Source organism: Gigantopelta aegis, chromosome 3 (assembly GCF_016097555.1).
Source record: "Gigantopelta aegis isolate Gae_Host chromosome 3, Gae_host_genome, whole genome shotgun sequence".
Taxonomy (NCBI): Eukaryota; Metazoa; Mollusca; class Gastropoda; order Neomphalida; family Peltospiridae; genus Gigantopelta; species Gigantopelta aegis.
This window is the reverse complement of record NC_054701.1, coordinates 69,482,902-69,510,810: the sequence shown is the minus strand read 5'-3', so window position 1 is coordinate 69,510,810 and position 27,909 is coordinate 69,482,902. Positions and strand designations below refer to the sequence as shown.

The 27,909-nt window shown below is 38.0% G+C and overlaps 1 protein-coding gene across 1 annotated transcript; it reads left to right on the top strand.

The window, feature by feature from the left end:
- Window positions 1-2,974: 2,974 nt before the first annotated feature.
- LOC121368804 (protein draper-like) lies at window positions 2,975-26,396 on the top strand. The gene is made up of 6 exons (XM_041493552.1): window positions 2,975-3,128; window positions 16,049-16,394; window positions 16,467-16,810; window positions 17,697-17,769; window positions 19,723-19,796; window positions 26,222-26,396. The coding sequence occupies exons 1-6, from the start codon at window positions 2,975-2,977 to the stop codon at window positions 26,344-26,346; spliced, it is 1,116 nt and encodes a 371-aa protein (XP_041349486.1). The 3' UTR covers window positions 26,347-26,396.
- The last annotated feature ends 1,513 nt before the right edge of the window (window positions 26,397-27,909 follow it).

The following is a 27,909-nucleotide window of genomic DNA, read 5'->3' as shown; positions in this document are numbered from 1 at the left end:
ACGCTTGACCGAAGTTGAGAGAGGTCAAGCAATTTCACAGCTCATGCAAGGTCATATGCAAAGACAAGTTGCCGTGCAATTTGGCGTGAATGTTCGGACCATACAACGTCTTGTCATACGTTTACGGGTTACAGGAAGGGTTGCCGACCGTCCCCGGTCCGGGCGCCCACGTGTAACGTCACGCCGAGAGGACCGAGCAATCAGGCTTGCGCATTTGCGCGATCGTCACCTTACTGCCATCGAAACTGCTCGCAACACCATAGGCATCCACAATCGTCCCATCCACCCCAAAACTGTAAGGAATCAGCTGTGAGAGGCCAATCTCGTTGCGCGTCGTCCCTACGTTGGTCTCCCTCTGGCGCCATTACGCCGATAACGTCGGATGAATTGGCTGCGTGCACATGCACCGGGAAGGTTCCGCATGATGCAATGGAGGCGTGTACTGTTCACGGATGAATCAAGGTTCACACTTTTCCGGCCGGACGGGCGACGTCGTGGGGAGAGATTTGCCGACGCTTGCGTTGATGAGAGGGTCAGATTTGGGGTGGCTCAGTCATGGTCTGGGGTGGAATTTCCCATGGGTTGAAAACGCCTTTGGTGGTCATCGCTGGGAACCTGACAGCCGTCTGATACAGGGATGAGATCCTGCAGCCTCACGCCGTGCCCTTTGTCCAGCAAAACAAACTGACATTTCAACAAGACAATGCGAGGCCGCATGTTGCAAGAGTGTGATATGACATCCTTGCAACGAACAACATCGCTCCCCTCGACTGGCCCGCTTACAGCCCCGATCTGTCCCCCATCGAGGACTTGTAGGATCAGTTGGACAGGAGAGTGAGGAATCGTCCAAACCCACCCATCACCCTTGCCCAGCTCAGAGATGCTTTGGTCCACGAATGGAATAATATTCCAATGAGGAGTGTGAATGCCTTGATTAATTCTATGACCAGGAGGGTCAGGGCAGCTACACAGGCACGGGGTGGTCAGACACGGTACTAGTGAGACCAGTGAGACTAGTGGACTCATACACAGACTAACGAGAATTAAATGACATGTGACGGATACTAATGAATTGTTTCCATGAGTGTTTGATTATGTTGTCATTTTCTTTCACCTTTCAATAAAAAATTGCCAGTATTATCATAAGTGTCCGTCCTTCATAGATATGTAGTAGAATTGTACATATCGTGTCATACAATTTGATCTGCTGGCTTTAAAGTTGACCCGACGTTTCTTTTTCCTTTCAGTATATATATATACACACACAAACATACATGCATCCATCCGAGGCAGGACGTAGCCCAGTGGTAAATAGCTCGACTGATGCGCGGTCTGTCTAGGATCGATCCCCGTCAGTGGACCCATTGGACTATTTATCGATTCAGCCAGTGCGCCACGAGTGGTATATCAAAAGTTTATTTTGTTTAACAACACCACTAGAGCACATCGATTATTGGATGTCAAACATATGGTAATTTTGACAGTCATAAAGAGGAAACCCGCTACATTTTTCTATTAGTAGCAAGGTATCTTTTATATGCCTCATCCCACAGACAGAATAGCACATACCATGACCTTTGACAAGGGGTATATCAAAAATCGTGGTATGTGTTATCTAGTTTGTGAGTGCATACAAACGATCCCTTGCTACTAATGGAAACAAATGTAGCGGGTTTTCTCTCTAAAACTCTAGCCGGTGATTAATAAGTCAATGAATCAATGTGTTCTAGTGGTGTCGTTAAAATCAAATAAACGTTAAACCGTCCATCGATCCATCGATACGTACCTACGTACCAATCCACTACCTGCCTACCTCCATTAATGCATACCTCCATCCATACATGTACATATAGACATAGATAGTAGATACACGCACACATATACATGTACATACAAAGTATATACATATTTACACAGCATATTTCATACTATTTCCTACAATATGCCATTCATGAATCACTGGTTGAAATAGGAAAACTCAATAGCTTCACCCAGATGATCGACCCTTCACTGCAGTCCATTTCAATCGAACGGATTAAAACCGACCGAAAATCCCACTCGTTTCAAAATGTTCACATGCATTTAAATGGTGGAACCAGAGCCCGATGACTGGTATATCAAATGATTTTGTATGTCCCGTCCTTTCTGTGGGAAAGTGCATATAAACACCCTTTGCTACTAATGGAAACAATGTGACAGGCTTCCTCTCAGAATTACCAATTGTTTGACATCCAATAGCGGATGATTAATTAATTAATCTGCTTTAGAGGTGTCGTTAAAGAAAAACAAAATTGAACGATTTAAGCAAATGTAACAAAGTATATGGCATATCTTGGCCAAAAATGTACCAAGGACATTTTGGGCCGAGCACTGCCCAATATGTATGGGGCATCTTGGGCTTCAACATGAGGCTCCTCTATTGGAGTTTAAACACTGCCAGTTCATAATGTCTGTCTGTCTGTCTGTCTGTCAGTATATACAGAGTACGTATCACAGTACCAGATCCAACGTAGAATCGGCTACCATCCAATGTTAGAAAGCACAATCGAAACTGAGTTACTGCAAGGGCTGTAAAAAGGCTTTAGTTGGAAAATACGGTAATGTTTGTTTTAAATCTGGTTTTGGAGCAGATATAAGAAATATAATGCTACATTCATGTCCGTTAGATACCATTTATCTTACAACTCGTTGTTGAAAAACGTATCCAACTCGCTTTCGCTAACTTGATTCATTTTGAAACAAAATAAATGTTATCTGGCCACCACTCACATAGTATATTATCCATTTAATTATAGCTGTAAATATTTATTTAGAATGCGGGAAAAGGTGTCAGAGGCGTTACAATTTCGCATTGTCAAAAATATGAATGACAATATTAAGTGGTAGATGTTGGAATAATATGTGCAATTTGCAAGGTGATGGGAGAGGCGAAATTGAACATCGTTTAGTACATGTACGTAACTTTGGAAATGTAATGCTTACAGGTTGCGTGCTTCAACACTGTTCAGTGTGTAATGGGACTTGTTTGCGGTGCAGAGAACAGTTCTTTGGCGATCACTGCCAGAAGACGTGCGGTCCCTGCAAGGAGAGTGAAATCTGTCATCGAGTGACAGGTGTTTGCACACGTGGTAACGTAGCATTATAATCTTTATTTATTTATAAACAAACAAAATGCGCATTAGGCCTTAACGGTTACCTAAGTGAACTGTTGACCCTTATTACCAGACTCATGGGATTCACGATACCCATTTGGGGGTGGGGATGGGGGTGGGGTGGGTATGTGGGATGGGGGTGCCAATATGATCAACTCCATGGGTGAAGGAAACTTCCTACCAAATTTAGTTCGCAATGGTTTAGTAGTTGTGAAGAAATTAGTGTTGATGAATTTCTCTAGATAACTAAAATATCTTCACCCCTCCCCAGGCACAAACAGGGGACCAACATTAATGAATTTACAACTTTGATTGATCATTTAATGATATATATATATAACCAAACATAGTGTCCAAACCGCGGCACGAAAGACACCTCTATTATTGTGTGTGACTATGAAACAGAACCAAATTTAGACATGAATACATGAACTAACATTATCAACAAAATAGTGTTGGATTCATGACAGACACAAAGGCGAGATGTAGCCCAGTGGTAAAATGGTCGTCTAATGGGCGATCAGTCTGAGATCGATCCCCGTCGTTGGGCCTCTTGAGCTATTTCTCGTTCAAACCACTGCACCACGACTTGTGTATCAAAGGTATGTGCTATCATGTCTGAAGGATGATGTATATAAAACAACACATTGTTACTAACAAGGCAACGAGCCAGTCCAAAAATTGGTACCATCTGAGGGTACCAAACAAAACTGTTATAATTGGTTTAGTACACCCGAGGACAAAACAAAAATGCATGATGGACTTTCCAATAGAGTAGCTTTAGCTAGTTATCACACGTTTAACATTTATCATTTATCATTTAGGTGGTCGAAAACAATCTGTGTTTACTCTTTGCCAAACTATTTATAAACCTTGTAGATCGGTACTCACAAGGTTCCTTGTAGGTTTTTGTTTGTTTGTTTTTTTCTTCTTTCGGAGATATTGAATAACGATTCCTGGGTGTAAAATGCACCTTGAGCATTTTGAAATACTGGAGATGGAATCCCAGATGACTGTCAAAATAGAACTGAAAACATTTCCGATACTTTGTCAACTACGATGAAGCTGTTGATGTTCGTGACAGTATTTTAGGGGTCAAAAGATTCATTTTAAACTACTCCCAGCGAATCAAAACATTGAACCTCATTTACATCCAAGATAGCGACCACTATATCAACTAGAATATGAAAACTGTAATTTATCGCATTTTACATCAACTACAGAAAAATTCTGATGTTAGGGATGGTGTTTTATTCATTAAGGAATTCATTTATAACATCCTCATGCTAAATGAGATATTGCATCATCGTTTAAATCCAAGATTGCCAAGAGAATGGTCGTTAGGAGTAAGAAGTGTCCTTCTCGTTCATTCTATTTTACCTCAAACAATGTTTTTGAAATACAGGGGTGTTTTAGGGGGGGGGGGGGGGGGCAAGGAATTAAATTCTCGCAGTAACGTTTTATAGAGAATTTAAATATAATAATTCTTACGCTGACCGCTATGTCTTAAAGTTGCACAAATCTATGTTTAATCTATCTAGAAAGTAATGCTGTATCATATTGACCAAATCATCAATGCCAACCTGGCTGTGATAAATGGGCAAGTTGCAAACAATGACTGTTTTGGTAAAGATTGTGAAGTCCGTATTTACCATTAGTATTTTCTGTCTTTTGATAATGGATACATTACTCAGTCATCGAAAACAAAAGGTTAAAATCTGAATGTAGCCTTCCTGGTGACGTATCTATATCAGCATCTTAGTCCTCAAGTTTAATAGGTTTAAATACTTCAGGCAGAATGTTGATAACAGTTGCTTTTTGCAATCCTTTATATTATAGCAGCAATATCACAGCCTGAAAGGGCATGGGTCATCAAATGAGATGCAACCTTTTCATGTGTCTTTACCGCTTCCTTGATGCTCATTGCAGCTCTGTCATTGGAACTGAAATCAGAAGAAGCAACTCTGAAATTATGCAACTAACTCGGTGTGGTTTTTCAACAAGACCAATCTAATTAAAATTAGCTCCACTATTACATGTGGATCTAACAGCAGCCCGTTGGAGCTCATGTCCAGTTGACCTTTCATTCGACCAATCAAAACCTTACTTGCAAAATCATGCCAGTGATTTGAAAAGAATTTGAAAACATTCGGGATTATGCCGAGGGTATACGAAATAATTCGGGTGAATTACGAAGTATGCCGGAAACTAATTGCAATGTAAAAGTTTATATAAAATTCGTTTCAAGACCCAAAAGGAAACCGTGATGGTATAGCCACTCAAATCTATTATAACTAGTATCATCCAGAGTTTAGTACTGCACTTTACCACCGTTTTTTCAATGTGAAATAGGGAACACAAGTCCTATTGCTAAAAATTTTAGTCTCGCCCGAATTTTTTGAAATGTATGTCACGAAACGCTAAAAAGGCGAACGGGTAATGGCGCTATTTAAATTGTATTATGATGAAAAGGTCACCTGGACAGGGGAGTCACGCAATGTGTTGATCTATGGCTAAACCCTAAAGCAATTTTAATAGATTGTTCTTTCGATACCCTTCTGTAATAAACCCCAGCCACATTTAATCAAAAGTATTAATTTTCACGCATATTTTCTATTTCCCTACAATTGCCATTCTGAATCACTGGTTGAATAGGAAAACCAATGCTTCCCCAATGACGACCCTTCAGCGTCCATTTCAATCGAACGGATTAAAACCGAACCGAAAATCCACTCGTTTCAATAATGTCACAGCATTATAATTGTGGAACCAGAGCCCGATGGACGGGTATATTCAAATGTTTTGTTGCCCGTCTTTCTTGGGAAAGGATATTAAACACCCTTTGCTACTAATGGAAAACATGTGACAGGTTCCTCTCAAATTACCAATTGTTTTGACATCCAAAGCGGATGATTAATTAATTAATCGCTTTAGAGGTTCGTTAAAAAAAACAAAATTGAACGATTTAAAATTTAAAAAAGATATGGCAATCTTGGCCAAAAATGTACCAAAGGACTTTTGGGCGAGCCGCCCAATATTTATGGGGCATCTGGGCTTCAACATGAGGCTCCTCTTTGGAGTTTAAACATGCATTTAAATGTCTGCTTGTTTTGTCATAATACGAGTACGTATACGTACCAGATCCACGTAGAATCGGTACCACCAAGTTAGAAAGCCAATCGAAAACTGATTACTGCAAGGGCTGAAAAAGGTTTGTTGGAAAATACGGTAATGTTTGTTTAAATCTGGTTTTGGAGCAGATAAAAAATAATCTAAATTCATGTCCTTTAGATCCATTTATTTTACAACTCGTTGTTGAAAACGTATCCAACTCGCTTTCGCTAACTTGATTCATTTTAAAACAAAAAATGTTATCTGGCCACCACTCCAAGTATTTTCCATTTATTATAGCTGAAATATTTATTTAGAATGGGAAAAGGTGTCGAGGCTTACATTTCGATTGTCAAAAATATGAATGCAATTTAAGGGATTTGGAATAATATGTCTTGCAAGGTGTGGGAGAGGCAAATTGAAACACGTTAGTACTGTCGATTTGGAAATTAATTTTTCAGGGGCGGCTCAAAACGTTCGTGTGTAAAGGGATTGTTTGGGCGGTGCAAAAACAGTTTTGGCGATCACTGCCAGAAGACGGCGGGCCCGCAAGGAGAGTTAAATTGTATTCGAGGCAGGGTTTGCCACCGGGGTAAAATAGCATTATAATCTTTTATTTATTTTTAAACAAACAAAAGCGCATTAGGCCTTACGGTTACCTAAGGGAACTGTTACCCTTATTAACCAATCTGGGTTCAATACCATTTGGGGGTGGGGTGGGGTGGGGGGGTATTGGGTGGGGGTGCAAATGATCAACTCCATGGGGAAGGAAACTTCCTACCAAATTTTTCGCAAGGTTTTAGTGTTGTGAAGAAATTTGTTTAGATTTTTAATAATAAATTCTTACCCCCCCCAGGCAAAACGGGGGACCCAACATTAATGAATTTAAACTTTGATGATCTTTTGATATATATATAAAACCAAAACTATTCCCAACCGCGGCACGAAAGACACCTCATTAGTGTGTGACTAGAAACAGAACCCAAAATTTTAGACATAAACATAATAACATTACAACCAAAATAGGTTGGTTATGCGACACAAAGGCAGTGAGCCCAGTGGTAAAATGGCGTCTAAGGGCGATCATTGAGATGATCCCGTGTTGGGCCTTGAGCTTTTCTGTTCAAACCCTGCACCACGACTTGGTATCAAAGGGATGTGCTATCCTGTCTGAAGGAGAGTATATAAAGCACCACACTGTACCTAACAAGGCACGAGCCAGTCATAACGTAAATTGGTACATCTGAGGGTAACCAAACACAACCTGTTATAATTGGTTAGACCACCCGAGGACAAAACAAAATGCATGTGGAACTTCCAGATAGAGAGTCGTGTAGCTATGTTATCACACTTTGTAATCATTCTCAGTATCATTTAGGTGGGCGAAAACATCAATCTGTTACTCTGTGCCCAAACTATATAACATTGTAGATCGGTAATCTAACACAGGGTCCTTGTAATGGTGTTTTGTTTGTTTTGTTTGTGTTCTTTCTTTAGGAGCTATTGAAAATAACGATTCCGGGTGTGAAAATGCACCTGCAGCATTTTGAATACTGACGATGGATATTCCCAGAGACGTCATAATAGAATGAAAACATATTTACAGGATACTTTTAACTACGATAGAGCTGTTGAGTTGTGACAGTACGTGTGAGGGGTCAAAAGATCTTTAACCTACTCCCCAGCGCATCAAAGAACCATTTGAAACCTTCATTTAAATCCAAGATAGTAGACCTACACTCATCAACTAGAATAGAAAAAAGCACTGTTAATTTATCGATATTTTACATCAACTACAGAAATAAATTTGATGTCTCGGAGATTGGTGTTTGATTCATTAAGAATTCATTTATAAACATCCTCATGCTGTAATGGAAGATATTGCAATCATCGTTTAAATCACAAGATTGCCAAGAGGGGAATGGTCGTTAGGGGTAAGAAGTGTCCTTCGCGTCGCTGCTATCCTTGACCTCAAAAGCAGATGTTTTTAGAAATCCAGGGGGGGTGTTTTAGGGGGGGCGGGGGGGCAAGGAAATAAATTCTCGCATAGTCACGATTTTATGAGAGATTTAAACATCAAAATTCTTACGCTGACCGCTATGTCTTAAAGTTGCAACAAAGGTCTAGGTTAGTGATTCTAGAAAGTAAGTGCTGGTTATTCACCCCACTCATTGACCAAATCATCAATGCCAACCTGGCTGTGATAAATGGGGGCAAGTTGTCAAAACAGACTGTACGGTTTTGGTAAAGATGGTGAAGTCCAGTATTTACAATTAGCTTATTTTCTGTGTCTTTTGATTAGAGGGATACATTACTCAGTTATACGAACACAAGGTTAAAATCTGAATGCGAGGCCTTCCTGGTGTACGTACTCTATATTCAGCAATTTCTTAGCCCTCCAGGTTAAATAGGTGTAAAAGTACTTCGAGGCGAGAATGTTGATAAACAGTTGCTTTTGCAATCCTTTATTAAATTATAGCAAGCAATATCACAGCCTGCAAAGGGGCATGGGGTCATCAAATGAGACTGCAGAAACCTTTTCATGATTCTTTAGCGGGCCGGATTCTAGGTTGACTGCTCATTGCAGCTCTGTCAATTGGCTACCTGAAATCAGGAAAGAAGTTCAGGACTCTGAAAGAAAAAATTATGCAACTAACTCGGTTTTGTGGTTTTTTCAACAAGACCATATTCTAATTAAAATTAGGCTTTCCACTATTACTGTGGAGCTAACAGCCAGGCCTTTGGAGCTCATGTCCAGTTGACCTTGTCATTCGACCAATCACAAGAACCTTATTGCAAAATCATGCCAGTATTTGAAAAAGAAATTTGAAAACATTGCGCGGATTATGCCGAGGGTATGACGAAATAATTTCGGTGCAATACGAAAGTATTGACCGGAAGACTAAATGGCAATGTAAAAGTTTATAGAAAATTCGTTTCAAGACACAAAAGATAGACTCGGGATGGTTTATAATAAAATGGGCACACCATATCAGAATCTTATATTATTATTGTAGGTATCAAATCCCAGAGTTTATTACATGCATCTTGCACACCTGATTTTTTCAATGTGTGATATGTCTGTAGAACAGAACAAGTTCACCTATTGATAAATAGTCCTCGCCCGATAGTTTTTGAAATTGTGGTTATGCTATGCTCACGACATAACGCGATAAAAAGGCCGAAGTGTAAGTTGGTCGATATTTAAATTGTTTATTTATATGATGAAATGTCATATGGACCATGGGACGTCCCCGCACTGCATGAGTAGATCACTGGCTAAGAAACAGGGTAAGAATGCTAAAGTTCTTTAATCAGGATTGGAGGGTCATTTTCGATGATCCACTATCTGTAATGCGTAAACAATAGCACCGAGTAAACGTATTGTTCAACCAAACCTCATCTTTTTATCACGGCTTTTTACAAATTACCCGAGGAAAAATAATCAATAATCTTCAGCGTGTACCACACGATGTTTCACAGCGTGACTTCGGACAAAGGGGTTTTCCCTCACACCATCTCCCATTCATTTAAAACGGTCACGTGACTCGCACCAGTTTCCCGTATAGGGCGTGTGACTTTCTTGGCGCCAAACCAAAAAAATATCGCAAAAGGCCTTTCTTGTGTTAGGAATTCCTTCTTTATACAATTCCAATGCGTAACGGCGAACACATGGGTAGACCCACTGTTCAAATATTACCATAGGCCAGACAATCTTGGTTATGAGTCCCCGATACAACGCTATAAAAGGCGAAGTGCTAATTGGGTCGAGGTATTTTGAAATTGTTATGTATAGATGAAACTGTCACCTGGAAACATGGGAGAGTCCACGCAATGCTGTTAGATCCTCTACTGGCTTACGAACCAGAGTCGAGCTAATTTTAATCAGCATTGCACAATAAACATACCCGTTTGTGAATCTGCGTTACCCATCTGAGTTTTCTTGTACTTGTTCATGGGACAAATACTCGAAAAAAACCGTTGAATTTCAAAAGCAACGTGACAACAATGGGTAGTGAGGAGAGTGAAAGTGAAGTGGTTGAATACATGTCTATTATATTTTTTACAATCTAAGATATTTACATCATTGATTACTGGGTGGTGGTGTCTTGTCGTCAAAAGTAAAGTAGTTTTGTTGGGGCAATCCTTTTATTGTTATTTGAATCCTGGTTAATATATATTTACTAAGTTCTCTTGGTGGTAGTCGATCATTTGCAGATATAACCGATGCATACTAGTAGTCTAGTAATTGCCATACTATGGGGAGAAATTTTATTTGTCTCTTGATGGAGAAAATGCAATGATAAAGTATGTATACATTTTATAGAGATATGGAAATGGCAATGCTAAATATGAAGGGAGTTTGTGAGTCTGATGGACTGTGTTGACGGAGTTGGTTGATAATTATTTTTTAACATAATCCTCTTCGAGGTCTAGACTGCTGCCAAGGATGCTGGAGCACCTGGATCCCACTGGTGCAGAAGGCTTCCTCCGGGTGGTGTAAAACATCCTCCACATCAGAAATGATGTCATTATCATTTGCATAATTCTTGCCAGACAGTTCTTTTTTTCAAGCTTTGAGAGAGGTGGAAATCTGGTTGTGCTAAATCTGGTGGATGTTCCAATGAGTTCAAAGCCACAGCCATGCATTGCAGTCATGGCAACAGCAGACTCCGTTAGCAAGAGGCGCCTTGAAACCTTTGCCATGCCTAGTTCATTCCGCAGAATGTTCTCAACTCTCTCATGACATGCCTGCTGTATTGGCATCCCTGTATTTTATAAACATTTTCCGTAAATTATAAATGAATTCTTTTGCCCATAAAATTAATTCAATAACATAAAGATATCTTCCTAGTTGATGTAAAATGCGATAAATTACGATTTCCTTGTTCTAGTTAATACATTGTCGGCTATTTTGGATACAAATGATGTTGTAGTATATAAAATTAGCTGGGAATAGTTTGTGTGATTAAAATTAGCTATATAATGACATACAGATTAACACAGAGAAACGTTATTTCGTTTTCAGAAAAAGACCCCCTCCTTACTGAAAATAAGTTTCTGACCTTAAGCTACCCTGCAGAAAAATCCATCATCCTGTTTTGAGACCGCCAGATAACACACTCCTATAAAAAAAACCAAAAAAAAACAAAAACAAAACAAAACAACAACAAAAACCTACACCCCCCCACACCCCCCCCCCCCCCCCAAACAAACAAAAACAACCGAACAACAAAAACATAGTTAAGGTTGGTGCCATCAGATCGTATCAATTGGTCAGTTTGGGGTCTCGTCTCATGGACAATATTGGGAAAATGTCCTATATGTATATGTCCTAATTAACAAATGTTTCACATCCAATAGCCGGTGATTAATTAATCAATGTACTCTAGTTAAACAAAACTTCCATGAAAGATACAATGACGTATATGAATATACAATACCAAACATGGAAACAGTGTGTGGAATGTGAAGAACATAAACCAATATTACATTGAACACAACTCAAAACAAAATATGATGCCTATCGGCGTATATATTCTTTAATAGCCGTAAATATACAGTTCATAGGCATTATAAACAAAATATAATACGTATATCATTAAAAGGGGAAAACAATTGATAGAGCTCTATAATTCTGAGTTTGTTTGTGAAGAGTGCCACAGAGGAGTATTGGACACAGCTTCAGAACAATCCAATCAAAACTCTTATAAAAAGTAACGTGAAGTTTGTTTTATTTAACGACGCCACTAGAGCACATTGATTTTTTATCTTATTATCGGCTATTGGACGTCAAACATATCGTCATTCTGACACTGTTTTTTAGAGAAAACCCACTGTCGCCACATAGGCTACTCTTTTACGACAGGCAGCAAGGGATCTTTTATTTGCGCTTCCCACAGGCAGGATAGCACAAACCATGGCCTTTGTTAAACCAGTTATGGATCACTGGTCGGTGCAAGTGGTTTACACCTACCCACTGAGCCTTGCGGAGCACTCACTCAGGGTTTGGAGTCGGTATTTGGATAAAAAATCCCATGCCTTGACTGGGATCCGAACCCAGTACCTACCAGCCTGTAGACCGATGACCTAACCACGACACCACCGAGGCCGGTCGAAACTCTTATAAGACAGACTTCAAAGCAAAAGATGGCGGAGGGACAGCAGACAAATCGGTATTAGAAAACTTCACTGACGAACGTCACAGTGGAGGCTCCGACGCCATATAACTGTAAATAAAATGTATTGAGTGCGTCGTTAAATAAAACATTTCCTTCCTTCATAGTGGAAGTAAAATGTTGGTGTAATGGTTTTAAAATTAAAACTTAAGGAGAAAATAGACAGTCAATTGTAAATGTTAAATTTTTACAATTTAATTAAAAATCGTAAATTCCAACTCTCAGTTAATTTGTGAAGGCTATATCAGAGAATCATTGTACAAATTTTTAGAACTATCCGATCAAAACTCCAGAAGATAGACTTTTACATTTAAGAAAAGAAAGAAAACAAGTTTGTTTTGTTTAACGACACCACTAGACCACATTGATTTACTAATCATCGGCTATTGGATATCAAACATTTGGTAGTTTTGACCTGTAGTCTTATTAACAAGGGCTCGTATATAATCACCATCCCACAGACAGGATACCACATATTACGGCCTTTGATATACCAGTCATGGTGCACTGGCTGGAACGGATATAGACCAAGGGGCCCACAGACGAGGATCGATCCCAGACCGACCACGCATCATAAAATTTTCAATTTCAGTTTTAAAAATATTTAATAAAAAAAAAAAAAATCCAAGATTTGATCTCTCTATTAGTTTGTGGAAGGTACCCCAGAGAATCATTCTAACAAGCTTCAGAACAATGCAATCAAAACTATAGAAAAATATAGAATTCAAAGGAAAAGTTGTTGAATGGGCGGACGCGGGACAAATTAATATTAGAAAAAACTCCGCTGAGGAACATCATAGCAGAACTAAAAAAGTTAAAGCGGCAGTATCCAGAATATTTTTATTATTTAAGCATATAGAACAGAAAATCCAATTACGTTTGGTGCATATATGACGCCGCACTCCGCATTGGTTTCACTACGCTGGCTTATCCAGGTAAAAAACAAAGCCAGTATTTTGAAAGTGGGACACTTTTGACGGGCTTCTACCGATCTCGGTTTTCATTGGCTTATCACAAGTGTGGAATTCCCCAACAAGAGATCACGTGAGATTTCGCAATGTTTGAACAAATTTAACTGTCTTGATTGAGGGGTCGACTCATATCTCCAAAACATATTTATATCCATAGAGGTATGGTACAACGCTTTTCCAGGGATCGGTGGGTTGGGGATTTGGCTTGAAAATTTGACAGTGGCCAGCTGATGGCATACGCGTTACATGTAAGGGGCTGTTACTAATTGCGTAACGCTCTAGGGGTAGAGGAAGAGGGTACTGTGTTCGATTTACGTAACATTTTTCAAGACTATATGTTATTTTTATTCATTACTTAGACATAAAAAGGTGGTTTAGGATCCATCCCCATCGGCGGGTATATAAAAGACCAGGGTATGTGATATCCTGTCTGTGAGATGGTACATATAAACGATCCCTTGCTAAAAAAAACTGTAGCGGGTTTCCAAGGCGCGTGTGCAGGGGGGTTGTGGTTTTAGACTGTGTTGAGCGGAGTTTATATGGGGCCATGCTCCCACAGAAAATACATTTTTTTAAGCTTGGGCAAGTAAGGGTTTCGACCTCCAATACCCTCCCCCTGCACATGCACCCGATTCCTCTCTAAGATTATATGTCAAAATTACCAAATGCTAGACATCCAACAGCAGCGGATAGGATATATTTTATTTAACGACGCACGGATGCTCCAAAAGCAGATGATTATTAAATCAATATGCTCTAACACTGATGGCATTAAACAAAACAAATTAACTTTACCTTTTTCAAACGAAAGAATATTTATTTGAATTTGTTGATTTTAACACGTAAAATTAAGAAGTGAAAACGTTCATTGTCTACTTTAGTATATTTTATTTAAAAAATATATACATGATTAATGTGTTACTGGTATACAAACTAAACTTTGAAAGTTCTACTAACACTTTATAAAATATTAATTCTGAAATAGTAAAGGTACGATTGTCGATAATACGTTGTCAAGATCAAACCGGTTTTAACGAAAGACTCTAGTACCGTATCCTCAACCGTAACGTTCTTCGTACAGCGCAAGATTTCTCTTTCAATTTTTTGAGACAAACCCTACAATTTGAAATCGGCAAACGCACGTGTTAACTGAAACTGACAACAGGCTGTCGTTTGTGCTTTGCCGAGCTATGGCGGCACAGCCGACGAATCGAGCGTATACTTTTGACGATCTTCGTTCATAGCGAACACACACGAGTTTTTAAAAAGTGCATTTGAGCTTGTATTTCACTTTTGTACATGATGTTGTTATAATATGGTAGGGAACCAGAGACTGTAACTGTAAAGTTTGTTTTGTTTAACAACACCATTAGAACACATTCATTTATTTATCATCGACTACTGGATGTGAAACATTTGGTAATTATAACATATATTCGTAGTCGTAGAGAGGAAACACGCTACATTTTCATTAGTAGCAAGGGAGCTTTTATATGCACACACTACGGCCTTTGATATATATATATATATAATATATATATATATATATATATATATATATATATATATATATATAGTGTCAAACCTGTGTTAAGCGGTCACACAAGGGAGTAGAATAAAGTGGCCGCTTAAGACAGGTGGCCGCTTATTACAGGTTGCCACATAATATATAGTCTTTGAAACATTTGTTGTTGTTTCTTGTTTTACCGTCTGTACTGCTAATCAACGGATGTGTGCTTCATAGCTGACTATAAATCTTAAACTTATGACATGTCTTCTTCAGAAAAAATGTAAATAGAATGTATTAAATTAACCGTTCTCAACAAGTTTGTTTTCTTTTTCTATTTATTTATTTAATTCCTACTTGATGCGGTGTATTGTCATAGTAAGGGAATCTACAAATGTCAAGCGTAGCCTGTCCAGAGGCAATTGGATGCATTGCAGAGTCATACATTCTTAACTGATACACCGTAGAGATGTCGGTACTTATATTCCTAAAGGTATGAAGATCGGCTATTTGCTGCACCTTATCGCTGTTGATGAAATATCCCTTTTGTATAATGGATAATAGTAAACATTTAATGTGACCGCTTAATACAGGTATTTTAGCGATTTGGGATCCGAGTTAGGTGGCCGCTGGCCGCGTCAGACAGGTGACCGCTTATTACAGGTGCATTTACACTGTAAATCGTCTGGAAGGTAAAACTGGAGCCGCTTAAGGCAGGTGACCGCTAGAACAGGTTTGACTGTGTGTGTGTGTGTGTGTGTGTGTGTGTGTGTGTATATATATATATATATATATATATATTATACCAGTCGTGGTGCACTGACTGGAAGGAGAAATAGCCCAGTGGGCCTATTGACGGGGGTCGATCTTAGCCCGACCGCGCATCCGTCGAACTTGCAGTTGAAAACATTATTACAGATGATTACAGAACTAATTTCATAATGTCTAGAAACATAGAATAATTTGTGCTGTATAATCCTTTTTTCATGACAAACCATAAGAATGTCACCTCTACACCATGATGGGAAACAGCCCCCGCAGTGGCGTATATATTTATATGCAGTATGCGATGACATTTAAAATAACAGTTTGCTCATGACCTCATGTCTCACTGTTGTTTAATTTCAGATACCTCTTGCGATGTCAGTATACCTTCTTTGTGGAGCTACAATTGCGCATCATGGAGTGGTCAGTGTGTCGACTGTGAGTCGGGATGGCATGGAGAAAACTGTACAAAATCCTGCCAGGACTGCACCGAAGATGGCTGCAATCAGACCACGGGCATTTGCAATGATTGCAAATATAATGCCTGGGGGAAGTCGTGTGCATTACTTTGTCCAGGCAATTGTATAACTGGTAACAAAACTGAGTCTGCTTGTCATCGAAGCACTGGAGAGTGTTTTGATGGCTGCAAGATCGGCTGGTGGGGTGTTAATTGTACACAACCCTGTAGCAGCGGGTGTTTGAATAAAAAATGTACATATAATGGTTCAAATTGTACTGACGGTTGTAAACCAGGGTATCATGGTGACACATGCGTTGTGACTTGCAGTGATCGGTGTTTCAATAGAACATGCGATCACGACAGTGGAAAGTGCACTAATGGATGCATCATTGGCTATTATGGTGATGTGTGCAACAAGATTTGCAGTGAAGGCTGTTTGAATAAGAATTGTCGGGCTGATGGAACCTGTCTTGAAGGCTGCAAACCTGCCTTTACTGGGAAATATTGTTCACAGTGTGCAATAAGCTTTTATGGAGAAAACTGTACAATGCGGTGTGGTGCTGGATGTGCTAATCACAGCTGTGATGAAAATGGCACATGCAGGTGTCTTCCAGGATACACTGGCAATAGCTGTGTCTCATTGCGTCACTGTAGCAATTCTAATGGTAAGACTTGTTTTTTCGTTTGTGACTTCGCGACAAACGAGAGAGAGAGAGAGAGAGAGCGGAGAGAGGAGAGAGAGAGAGAGCAGCGGGAGAGGAGAGAGCGAGAGAGAGAGAGAGAGAGAGAGAATACATAGTGTTTGTGTGTGAGAGTGAGTGATTAGTGTGTTAGAGTTTTAGGGTGGGTTTTTTTGCAAAGTGATGATATTTTGAGATAATAATATTCATATGTTGCAGTCATATTTTATTCCTCATTTTGAAAGTAGTCCAGTCAATCTTACAAACACGTTTCGTTTTCCGTGTTGTACTTTCCCAGTTCCTCGAGAATAGATATATTGATTTGAATGCGGACTGGCCTGGCGCGATTGTTGTTCAGAGTTGGCATGTAGTAATAGTATGATAACACGGTTGGGTAGATACGCTATATTATTCGGTCGTGGGGGTGGGGGTTGTGGGGTGGATGGGCTGGAATGGTGGGACGTTTTAAAGATGAGATTTATGATTGTACATGAAGTAAATAAAATCAGCTCCTCTACGTGTGACTAGTATAAATATTAAATACATGTATACAGGTGACTAAGCAGAAACACAAACAGAAAACATTTCAGCCTGTGATACCCGACCCCCCCCCCCCCCCCCCCCCACACACACACACCTTCCTCTCTCTCTAGTTTGTAGCAATTCTAATGGTAAGACTTGTTTTTGACGAGAGAGAGAGAGGAGAGAGAGAGAGAGAGAGAGAGAGAGAGAGAGAGAGAGAGAGAGAGAGAGAGAGAGAGAGAGAGAGAGAGGAAGGAAGGAAGGGAGAGGGATTTTTGGAACAGCCAAAGCTCCAGTTGTTCGGTTTGACAATAACGGATTTTATTGTATTTCGTCCTTTTTATTTCAGATACATCATTGTACATATGCATTGCGCTTGCTTCTCTTCTTGCTGTCGGATTCTTAATTTTTATAGTTTTCAGGTATGTGTATAATTTATGGAATTATTAGTAATATGAAAGTTTGTGACTTATTTCACGTACTGGTTTAGCTTTTACATTTTGTATGTGTTCATTCGAGTTTGCAAAAATTAATATCGCGCATTAAAATTTTGTCTTCGAAAACATGTGAAGTGTTATTAAAGAGTTTAAGATTTCTATTCGTGTGACGTGTACCTTGGTCATGGAAATCCCTTTGCTAGGGCGTGTGGTTCGCGTTTGTACGCGGAGATGATGATCCACGCGTACATTTGTCCCGCATCAAAATTGATGTAGTAAATGTACATGTATTTAACAGTATAGCATTATACATAAGTTAATGCATTAAAGAACATTATGAAACGAAAATATTTTTTTCTACGATTTCTATGAAATCATTAATTGAAAGTAGGCATGTGTTTAACCTTTGTAAAGTCCTAAATCTGCCTCGTTTTTAAACAACAAACACAGTTTTCCATTAATTATAACAACTGAACATATATTTAAAGGGACATTCCTGAGTTTGCTGCATTGTAAGATGTTTCTGACTAATAAAATAGTTCTACGATTAAACTTACAAATTAAATATATTTTCTTGCTTAGAATATCAGTGTCTGTATATTCAATGTGTTTCTGGTCGTATTAAATATTTGTAAGAAGCCCAAACTGGATTTTGTCTTCAAATAATTTCGTACGTACGAAAAAATAATATTTTAGGAAATAAAATGAAATTTAACCTAGTACAAATATTAGAACGATCAGAAACACGTTGAATATAAAGCCATTAATATTTTATGCAGAAAAATGTATTTGATATGTAATTACAATCGTTAAAATATCTCTGTTAGTCGATAACATCTTAAAAATTGCAGCAAACTCAGGAATATCCCTTTAAGAATACAGTACTTACACATGTTCTGTGTGCATTTGTAATACCACACGCCAACGACAGAAAAATGAAAAGCTCAACCGATTTTCCTTAACTACGTGTACGCAACACGTCCGCGAGACACGCACCTCTGACACGCTTCACGTAGATACATTTTAAACTCTATTATACATATAATTTAAATCTGGAAGCAGAACAAGATGTCAGTGGTCTGCAGAGAGCTCTTAAAATTACAATTAATGAAGTAATTAGAGCACACATGATACACATGTATATTTTTTGTTATTCCAACCGCCATGTTACAGTCATTGTACATAGTAAGCTACTTTAAGAAAGATAATTATATATGCATTTGGTAAAATTGGAAAACTAATTTTTAATCTTTTTTTTATAAAGTCAGTAGTTAAGATGTTATAATGTGTAACACCCGTAACGTGTTTTCAAATGTGTAAAACCAATAACGCTGGAACGTCATCTAAATGTGACAGATAATTCCTAAAATCAGTTTATGTTAACAGTAATCAAGAAAATAAAGATGGAATTATGAACTGTTATGTTTATGAACTGTTATGTTTCTACCATCAAAACAACAGTCTAACACAACCTGTCTTCATTTCCGTCGCGGGTGTTACACTGACACGTTTGTGGCGAATTTTTTTTATCTCAGTCACTCTCTCTGTCTCTCTCCTGCTTCTCTCTCTCTCTCTGCCTCTCTGCCTCTCTCTCTCTCTCTCTCTCTCTCTCTCTCTCTCTCTCTCTCTCTCTCTCTCTCTCTCTCTCTCTCTCTCTCTCTCTCTCTCTCTCTCTCTCCCTATCTCTACGTTTTGAAATTTGTTATATGGTTTTTAATTGTCTTATACCAAAAATGGAAATAAATTTAAAAAACGTCTCATTGTGTTTACACCATCTAGGTAAACTTCTTTCAGATGTAAATGTTAAAAACATTATATATGAACATCTTTTTAAGAAAGGCCCTATGAGGATAGTTATATGTAAAAATTGTAGTGCAATCCGCCTCCTTTAGTAGAATAATTAATTTTGGTCACAAATTCTGTTTACATTTTCTGTAGGATTCGTGCAAAGTTACAAAATCAACATTTATCCAACGTTGATGACAGTACACGAATACCTTTGAGACAACCTGGTATGTACTATTTAGAAATTATTCATGTTTTAAAATAACGAAGAGACCCATGGGCCTAAAATTAGTACTAAACCAAATAACTTCCGGCTGGGTCAAAGTTCGAGGTGCACTGAACTTTTGACAGAGAAGTTAACACCACAAGTCCTGTGATTGGTGATACATGTGAGTGTGTTGGTTGTAAACAAAAATAGTTTCATCTGGGCAAAAAATGTATGCAATTTTATTTTATCTAGTACCACTGTGTCAAGTAGCCTTATGCTTGAAATATGTATGTGTAAAAAGACAAAAAACTCAAATGTTTTCCGGAACTAGGGTAGTCAAAGACGCTACCCGTTATCTCTGAAATGAGCAGCTTCACCCCCAATTTTTTCTGATTCACTTTATGGGTGAGGGGTGGTAGTATTTATATCCGTGGTGTTTATGTCGATTGATACGCTGCAGGTAGGCGTGTTAGCCACATATATTACTATTGTCGTCTATGGGATTTGATTTGGTAGTATACACCTTAGTAAATTATTGACCCCATCTAGAATGCACAATGTCCATTTTTCAGGGGACGGGAGGTCACAATGACCAAATTCATGATTGTGTTTCTCCATAATTAAAGGAAGCTTCCCACCAAATATAGTTGAAAATGGTCTAGTAGTTGTCGAGAAATTACAGTTTAAATGCATTTCTCTATACAACTCTAACAAACTTCACTGCTCCTCGGGCTGAAATAGGGGACCCAACATCAATGTACTTCACAACTTTTATAAACCATATAATAACTTTTATATATATCAAAACTATTTAATTCTAGAATTTCTGGAAGTAAAGAAGAAGATTTGTTTTAAACTAACTTAATGGTTACCTTTTGGGCCCTGCTCCTAATTTCCCGGGATTTGGGTGATATCGGAATGAACAAATTCACATATTTATTTGTCCATGGGTCAAGGAAGCTTCCCACCAAATGGAAAAGAAGATGTTTTTAAAAATGTGTTAGGTTTTCCCCCTTCTGGGGCCAACCTCTCAGACCTCGGGGGAGGGGCAGGGTGGAGGGGGTCAGAATGACCAAATTTATAATTTTGTTTCTCCATGGATCAAGGAAGCTTCCCACCCAATTTAGTTGGAACTGGTATAGTAGATATGAAAGAATTACAGTTTATATGCATTTCGTTACATAAGTATACTGCTATAGTAAACTCCACCCCACCCAGGCAACCTGATAACTGGGGCCCTGTCATTATTAACATTCACAAATTTGATAAACCATCTATCGATCAATAAATTTAATAGACTATTCGGTTATAACTTTTCTGCGAGTAGAGATGATTTTTTTAAATTGGCTTTTTTTTTTTTTGGGGGGGGGGGGGGGTATCACAATGACAAAATTAATAAATGTTATTCCGCATATGCCAAGGAACCTTGCACGAAAATTTAGTTGAAATTAGTCTTTTGAACCCCACCCAAGCTGCCCATAAAATTTGGTTGGGTTTGGTTAAGTGGTTTTGGAGAAGTCACAGAAGTCACAGATATAATAGTTTAAATGCATTTATCTATGCAACTATCGTAAAGTTCACCCCTCTCCTAGGGACAAACAGGGACCTAACATTAATGATATTTACAAAACATGTATTATGAACACTATTCAATTAAATCGATTCTGAATATAGAAAAGACGATTTTTTAAAGAAAAAAACTATTAATGTTACACTTTTGGGCCAGACCCTCAAACCCCTGACGAGCCAGAATGACCAACTTCATGAATTGGTTTCGCAATGTGTCAAGGTAGCTTCTCATAAAATGCAGTTCGAATTGGTGAAGTAGGTTTGGACGAAAACGGATCACAATAGGTCAGTTGAACTTTCAGCTGAGGTGAACTAATAACACATACGGTAGTTTTATTTAAAGTGACAGACCCTAGTTTACAAACACAGCGACATATTTTTCACTGTTGAAGCCGTTTTTGATCATTTAAATTAGAAGCACTTACATTTTATTATTTAGAATATTCATTTTCGTACACATAAAGTGGTTCTGATCATCTAGGTTTTTGTAAAACCCCAAAATGCATTTTTCATTATTCTAAAAACGCACGTTCGTCTGAGAAATAATGGTTATCGAAACAAGCTCTAGTTATTTTTAAACAGTATTTTCCCGTTCAAACATCACAAACTTTAGCATCTCTGTGTTTTAACCTTATCCAAATGAGTTGAAGGTTAGTAGATTAACTTTACTTAGTGTCCATTTTTCACTGATTGAAACTAGGGTCTGCGCCTTTAACTCTCGACGGTAGTAGAGGCAATTGTCGGTTGTAGGTGTATCTAAACTATACCAGGCACCATACTAGCGCTGAAGTTTATAAAACATCCCACCGCACGAATAGTACCAAATGACGAGATTGTTGGAGAGAAGATTAGGGTGTAGAATTAGACAAAAAATATCACAGTAGGAATAAATGAAATGAAAGTATAAGGACAGAAAAGAAAGAGGGCAAGTACAATAAAGTTATATGGTGGATATTTAGCAACACCCCAGCTTAAATGAAACTTGGCTGTTGAGTGTCAAAGGTAGACCGATAAACAAAAGTCGATTGCGGTGAACTATTTGCCCTCAAAATAAAGGATGTTTCCCCGAGAAAATTGACAACAATATAAGTTGTAGAAGCATCACGAGGGGTTTATGGATTTTTATACCCTCTGTATGCTCTTGTACCCCGAACATACAGAGGGTATAAAGATCCATAAACCCCTCGTGATGCTTCTACAACGAATTTATCTTGCCGACATGTTTAATTACAAGATTTTCTTCAAACACATCCAGGTGCATTAATAATAATGTTCAAACAAAACAAAAATTCAATAGCTACGTCATGTACCCAGTTTAGTGTTATTGTATGGAGATGTAAAGTGACGTCATTCAAATTCAAAATTACCTGTACTATTACAATATTTCGGCACATTAATATGTTCGCTTTTCTTCAATTTGATTTTCCGAGTGGTTGGCAAATCGTTTGACAGCCATGTTTTATTTACGTTGGTAACAGACAAATTTTTGCATGACGCATTAATACAATAACAACAGTCCGATGTTTCAGGTGGGGTATAAGAGATCTGACTCTGCCCACGCGAGGTATAAGAGTTTTGTCCAAGGCTAAATAACCAATGAAATTCGAGTATTTTATATGAAGCCCAGATACATATAGAATATACTAAACGAGCTTGCCTGTCATACCATTTGTATGAAACGAGTGAACAGTTTTGGTGACTGATAAATGGTATGACAGGCAAGCTAGTTTAGTATTTTATGTATTACAAACCAACTGCAAATAAGCCGCAACGCAGAAGTAAGCAGATGTCGAGACCTACTACACTAAACGACATCTCAATGAGCAACGACAAGTCAGCAATGTACACTTTAGATTCTGGCGCGAATCTTGCATTAATTGTCAGTTAATGAGGTTTAAATTCACAATAATAACTGAATTCAGTAAAGATTGAGCTGAGTGAATGAGATTGACTAGATGTGACGTTGACATTTTGTACATACTGCCGTAAATAGAGTAGCAGTTTGACGATAGACATTTGCCGCAACATCGTTTTGGCTTCGTAACAATAGACCCAAATATAACAGTTTATCTTATCGCAATGTCAATTCATGGCCACATTTCGTAATGGTATACTTTTAAATTACACTATTTTGTACAAACACTGTTAGATACATGTACGCGTTTATAATCTCTGAACAAAACATTTTCAACAACAATTTTGCACATAATGTTTTGTAGCGTTCGTAAAAAGGAGTTCCATGCACCCAGCTATTTTATTGCAGGTAGATGCAAAGTGACATCATGCCAATAACGACGTCATTCAAATTAAAAAACTACTGCACCAGTCTGCGCGTGCCAATATTACACTAGTTAGATATTGAGTAATTGTTATGACATGAGATATATATTACACTGGTGTGTAATAATACACATTAACCTACTCACTAGTAATTGCTGATGGGAACCGTTTGAAATATATCAACTGATCAACTTTCGATTACATAATTAGTTAAGAGTTATAAAAAGGGTTTGAAGTATTAGGACTATGAATCTGTTATGTTCACCGAGATAGACTCTATAACATTTACTTTACATTGAATAACTATTTAAGTTTATGTTTCATTTATGTACATGTGCAAATAAACCCCAACCCCAACATATTTACATTAATTTAATCAACGAAACTGGATGGTAAATTACAATCAACTATGGATTTTGGTAATCACTCATCACATCGGTGGAACCCGACTGAACAATTTGCATTCAGGTGCAGATGCAGAAAATGTCATTCTACCAAGGTATCCCTGTCCCGAGTCGGGCTCCCGATCCTATCAGAGGTCGGACTCGGAATGAGCGTGTTCGAAACCCTAGTGAACATGCTAAACTAGTTATCTACCTGTCTACCACAGTTGTGTAATTTCACGTGATCAAATTAAAAATGATTGGTCATCGCTGTTTATCACATTTTACATGCCTTCATTAGGAGTCTCGGTAACAGTTGTTTCATGATTAATTTTTATTTTTACACCAGTTTAATTTACTGATCCCAACAAACAAACAAAATGCATGCAATGACCCAGACATCAAAACTATGAAGTAAAAAAGTCATTAAACAACATTTTCTCCATTGTTCGCGCACTGATGGTATGAAGTATATCCTGTAGTTAAAAACTCCTGATTGCAATTTTAACCAAATAATAGTATGGAGTTTTTTTGGGTTTTTTTTTACAAAACTCGTGTAGGGTGTATACTACCAAATCAAATCCCAGAGACGACAATAGTAACATATATAGCTAAAACTCCTACCAGCAGCATATCAATCGACATAAACACCACCGATATAAATATTACCATCCCTCACCCTTAAAGTAAATCAGTTAAAAATGTGGGTCAAACTGCTCATTTCAGAGATAACGGGTAGTGTCTATGGCTAGTCTAGATCCGCACAAAGTATGAGTACTATATACATCTTTCAAGCACAAGGCTACTTGACACAGTAGTACTAGATGAAATAAAATTGCATACATTTTTCGCCCACATGAAACTAAATTGCTAATAAAATCTAAGTTCAGGTTGCCCAGATATATTACCATATTTAAGAGCAGTTGTATATGGCAAGTCAAACACAATGTAAACTTTTCCTCAGTGCTAACTTTTATTCAAACTCCATTTAGAGCCATGTACAGTAATTATTGTCAAGGTCAAAGTCATTGTGAATTTGCAAGGCCGAGTGACGGCTAATTAATCAAATAGTATAGTTTAATTTAATTAAATGACAAAGTATAATCTTTCTTTATTATGCACTGAATATGTGCTATATAGGTATGAATATACCAAATAAAATCCCATAGGCGACCATGTTAACGTTTGTGTTTTAAACGCTATATGCAATATATCAACCAAACTATGACCAATAAATATGAGTACTACAACCCCTACCTCAAAGTATTAACTGGGGAGATATTGTTACAGCATGGCATTAGACTGGGTACCAGCTCGAAAATACAGTTACTTAACTTCACCAGTAAATGACGTCTTTCATTGTTTCAGCGAAAAATAAAAGTGCGGGATTAAAAGAACCAACAACATTATATGGTATCCAGGTGGGATACTGGGTTATTGAAGTCTGGTATCCAAAATTAAATTCTTCTATCCCCGGGATATCGCGATACCGTTAATCTCGAACACTGCTTTTTTACATGTACCCCATACATGTTCCAAGCACAAGGCTACTTGACACAGTGGTACTAGATGAAATAAAATTGCATACATTTTTAGCCCAGATGAAACTATTTTTTTTTTTACAACCAACACACTCACATTTATCACCAATCACATTACTTGTGGTGCTAATTTCTCTATTAAAAGTTCGGTGCACCTCGAACTTTGACCCAGCCAGAAGTTATTTGGTTTAGTACTACCTGTAATGGAAAATAAATTAGTATTGTCAATTGACTGACTATTCTTAGCTCTAGTTTACAACGTGATTTCATATAGAAATATAAGAGAACAAGTACAACAGCATCGCTGCTTGGGCTGGTAATACCAACAATAGGATCTTGCAGATAGAATAGGTTGAATATGAAAAGAGTTCTGCACGAATTTAAAATTTCACAGATTACAACTTTGGGAAAATGACCCGAAAACTATTCTACATAGTAACGTCTAACAGCGAACCATAGATTATTCACAGAAATATCGTTCAAATTGTTTTCAGAGCAAACTGGGATTACCAAAACGTTTTCTTCCCTTTTACTTTTTACATAATGAAACGAGTATTCAATACAAATATTTTGCCAACAATATTGGTTTTAGTACATATTCAGGATGAGATCCTCTTTATACTGATTTGATGAATATTTTCGGCTAAATATTATGGCTTTCTTTATTGCAGATACAGAGACTGACAATAAATCAAATACGACCAAAATGGGCTCCAGTACTGCGGTGATGCATTTGATCAAAAACATGCTAAGTAAAAATCAGCCTGCTAGCAGAAAAAGAACATTTAGCGTTTAGAAGAATTTGTGGATGACAAAGCAAATGGACTTACAACCTGTACATAAATGTTTCAAATTCACGTTGTTGATATGACCAAATAATATATTGTAACAAAATGTGGACGTTTAGTAATTATTAATGTTGTTGTTTAATGATGAAGTCTCCATTACGGCTTTCACGATTATTTGACGAACCCGCAGACTAGCTGCTCAGAAATCTTTTTTTTTTCTTTTTTTTTCCTTTTTTTTCAGGAAAAATATAAAAATTTCATCAAAAGTGAATTTGTTGCAGGCAAGTGGAATTAATTAATCTCCATTCGGTTTTTACTTTTCAAAATTTAAATACTTTTCGGTAGTTATAAATTCCTGGTTTTATATGCAGGCACCTGTGTGTGTGTCTAGACCAATCAAATTGAAGTAAGCTGCTCCATTGCAGAAGAAAACTTTGTCGGCGGAATTCTTTGGTAGAAAATTTAATTTTATATTATCCGAGGGAAATGTTTTAACGATATCAAGTTATATATTATATACATCGGGTTTATCTACATTGTGTTGATTTGTGCGAGTTCTGCTGACGTTCCAGAGGCGATGAAGGATAAAAGATGGCGATTCCGATGTTGATAGTTGGACACTCGTTTGTAAACAGATTGGAAGATTTTACCAATAGACGTTCACCAGAATTTTTTAATCTAAAACTGCCGAAGAGCGGTTTTTTGTGTGCATTATTGTGGTCGGAGAAGAGGAACGCTGACGTCAGTTATCCCCTTTTTGGACAGAGAGGTACAACGGATTCACCCCGATAGTCGTTTTAGTGGCCGGGGGCAACGACTTGGATCGTGACGTCATTGATGGGCAGCAAGTGGGTGGAGCCATTTTCTGATAGGGCAAGAAAGTGATAGTATTTTACCGGAACATAAAGGCCATTAAACAGTCTATAGTTAATCCCTATTTAGGTGATGGAGTACATTTGAACTGGGACTCAGGCATTACCAACTTCGCTCATAGTTTGAAGAAGGCCATTGTAGAAGGGAGGACGAGACTTTAGACACATGGTGTATTTGTTGAATTAAATATATTGTTAGTTTAGCCCATTTTGGGGGTGGGAGGGTGCATTATATGTGACCTTGGAGGTGAGTCATTACATGTTCATATATGTCAGCAGGGAATTTGTGTAAAACAACCATTTGAATTTTATATGGTGGTAGATATTATGATTCATAATGCGGCTTTGAATATGTTGAAAGTGAAGTTATACATTGGCTTTGACTTGTACTTATTATGTGAATTTGACAGTGAGTTACATGGTGTTAGACAGGGGCATTCTTTGAAGTTCAGTCATGTTTATATTATCTGTGCATAGCTTTGAAAGAGAGCTTGTAATTATTATGTAACTTTGAATGTAAGTCACATGGTGTTAGACACTGACTTTGACTTTGAGTCAGGTTTATATTGTCTGTACATAGCTTTGAATGTGAGCTTGTATTTATTATGTGATGTTGACGGCAAGTCACATGCAGGGGCGTAGCGTAATCTGGACCTTGGGGGGGGGGGGGGGGGGGTCGAATATAAACCAAGTGGACAT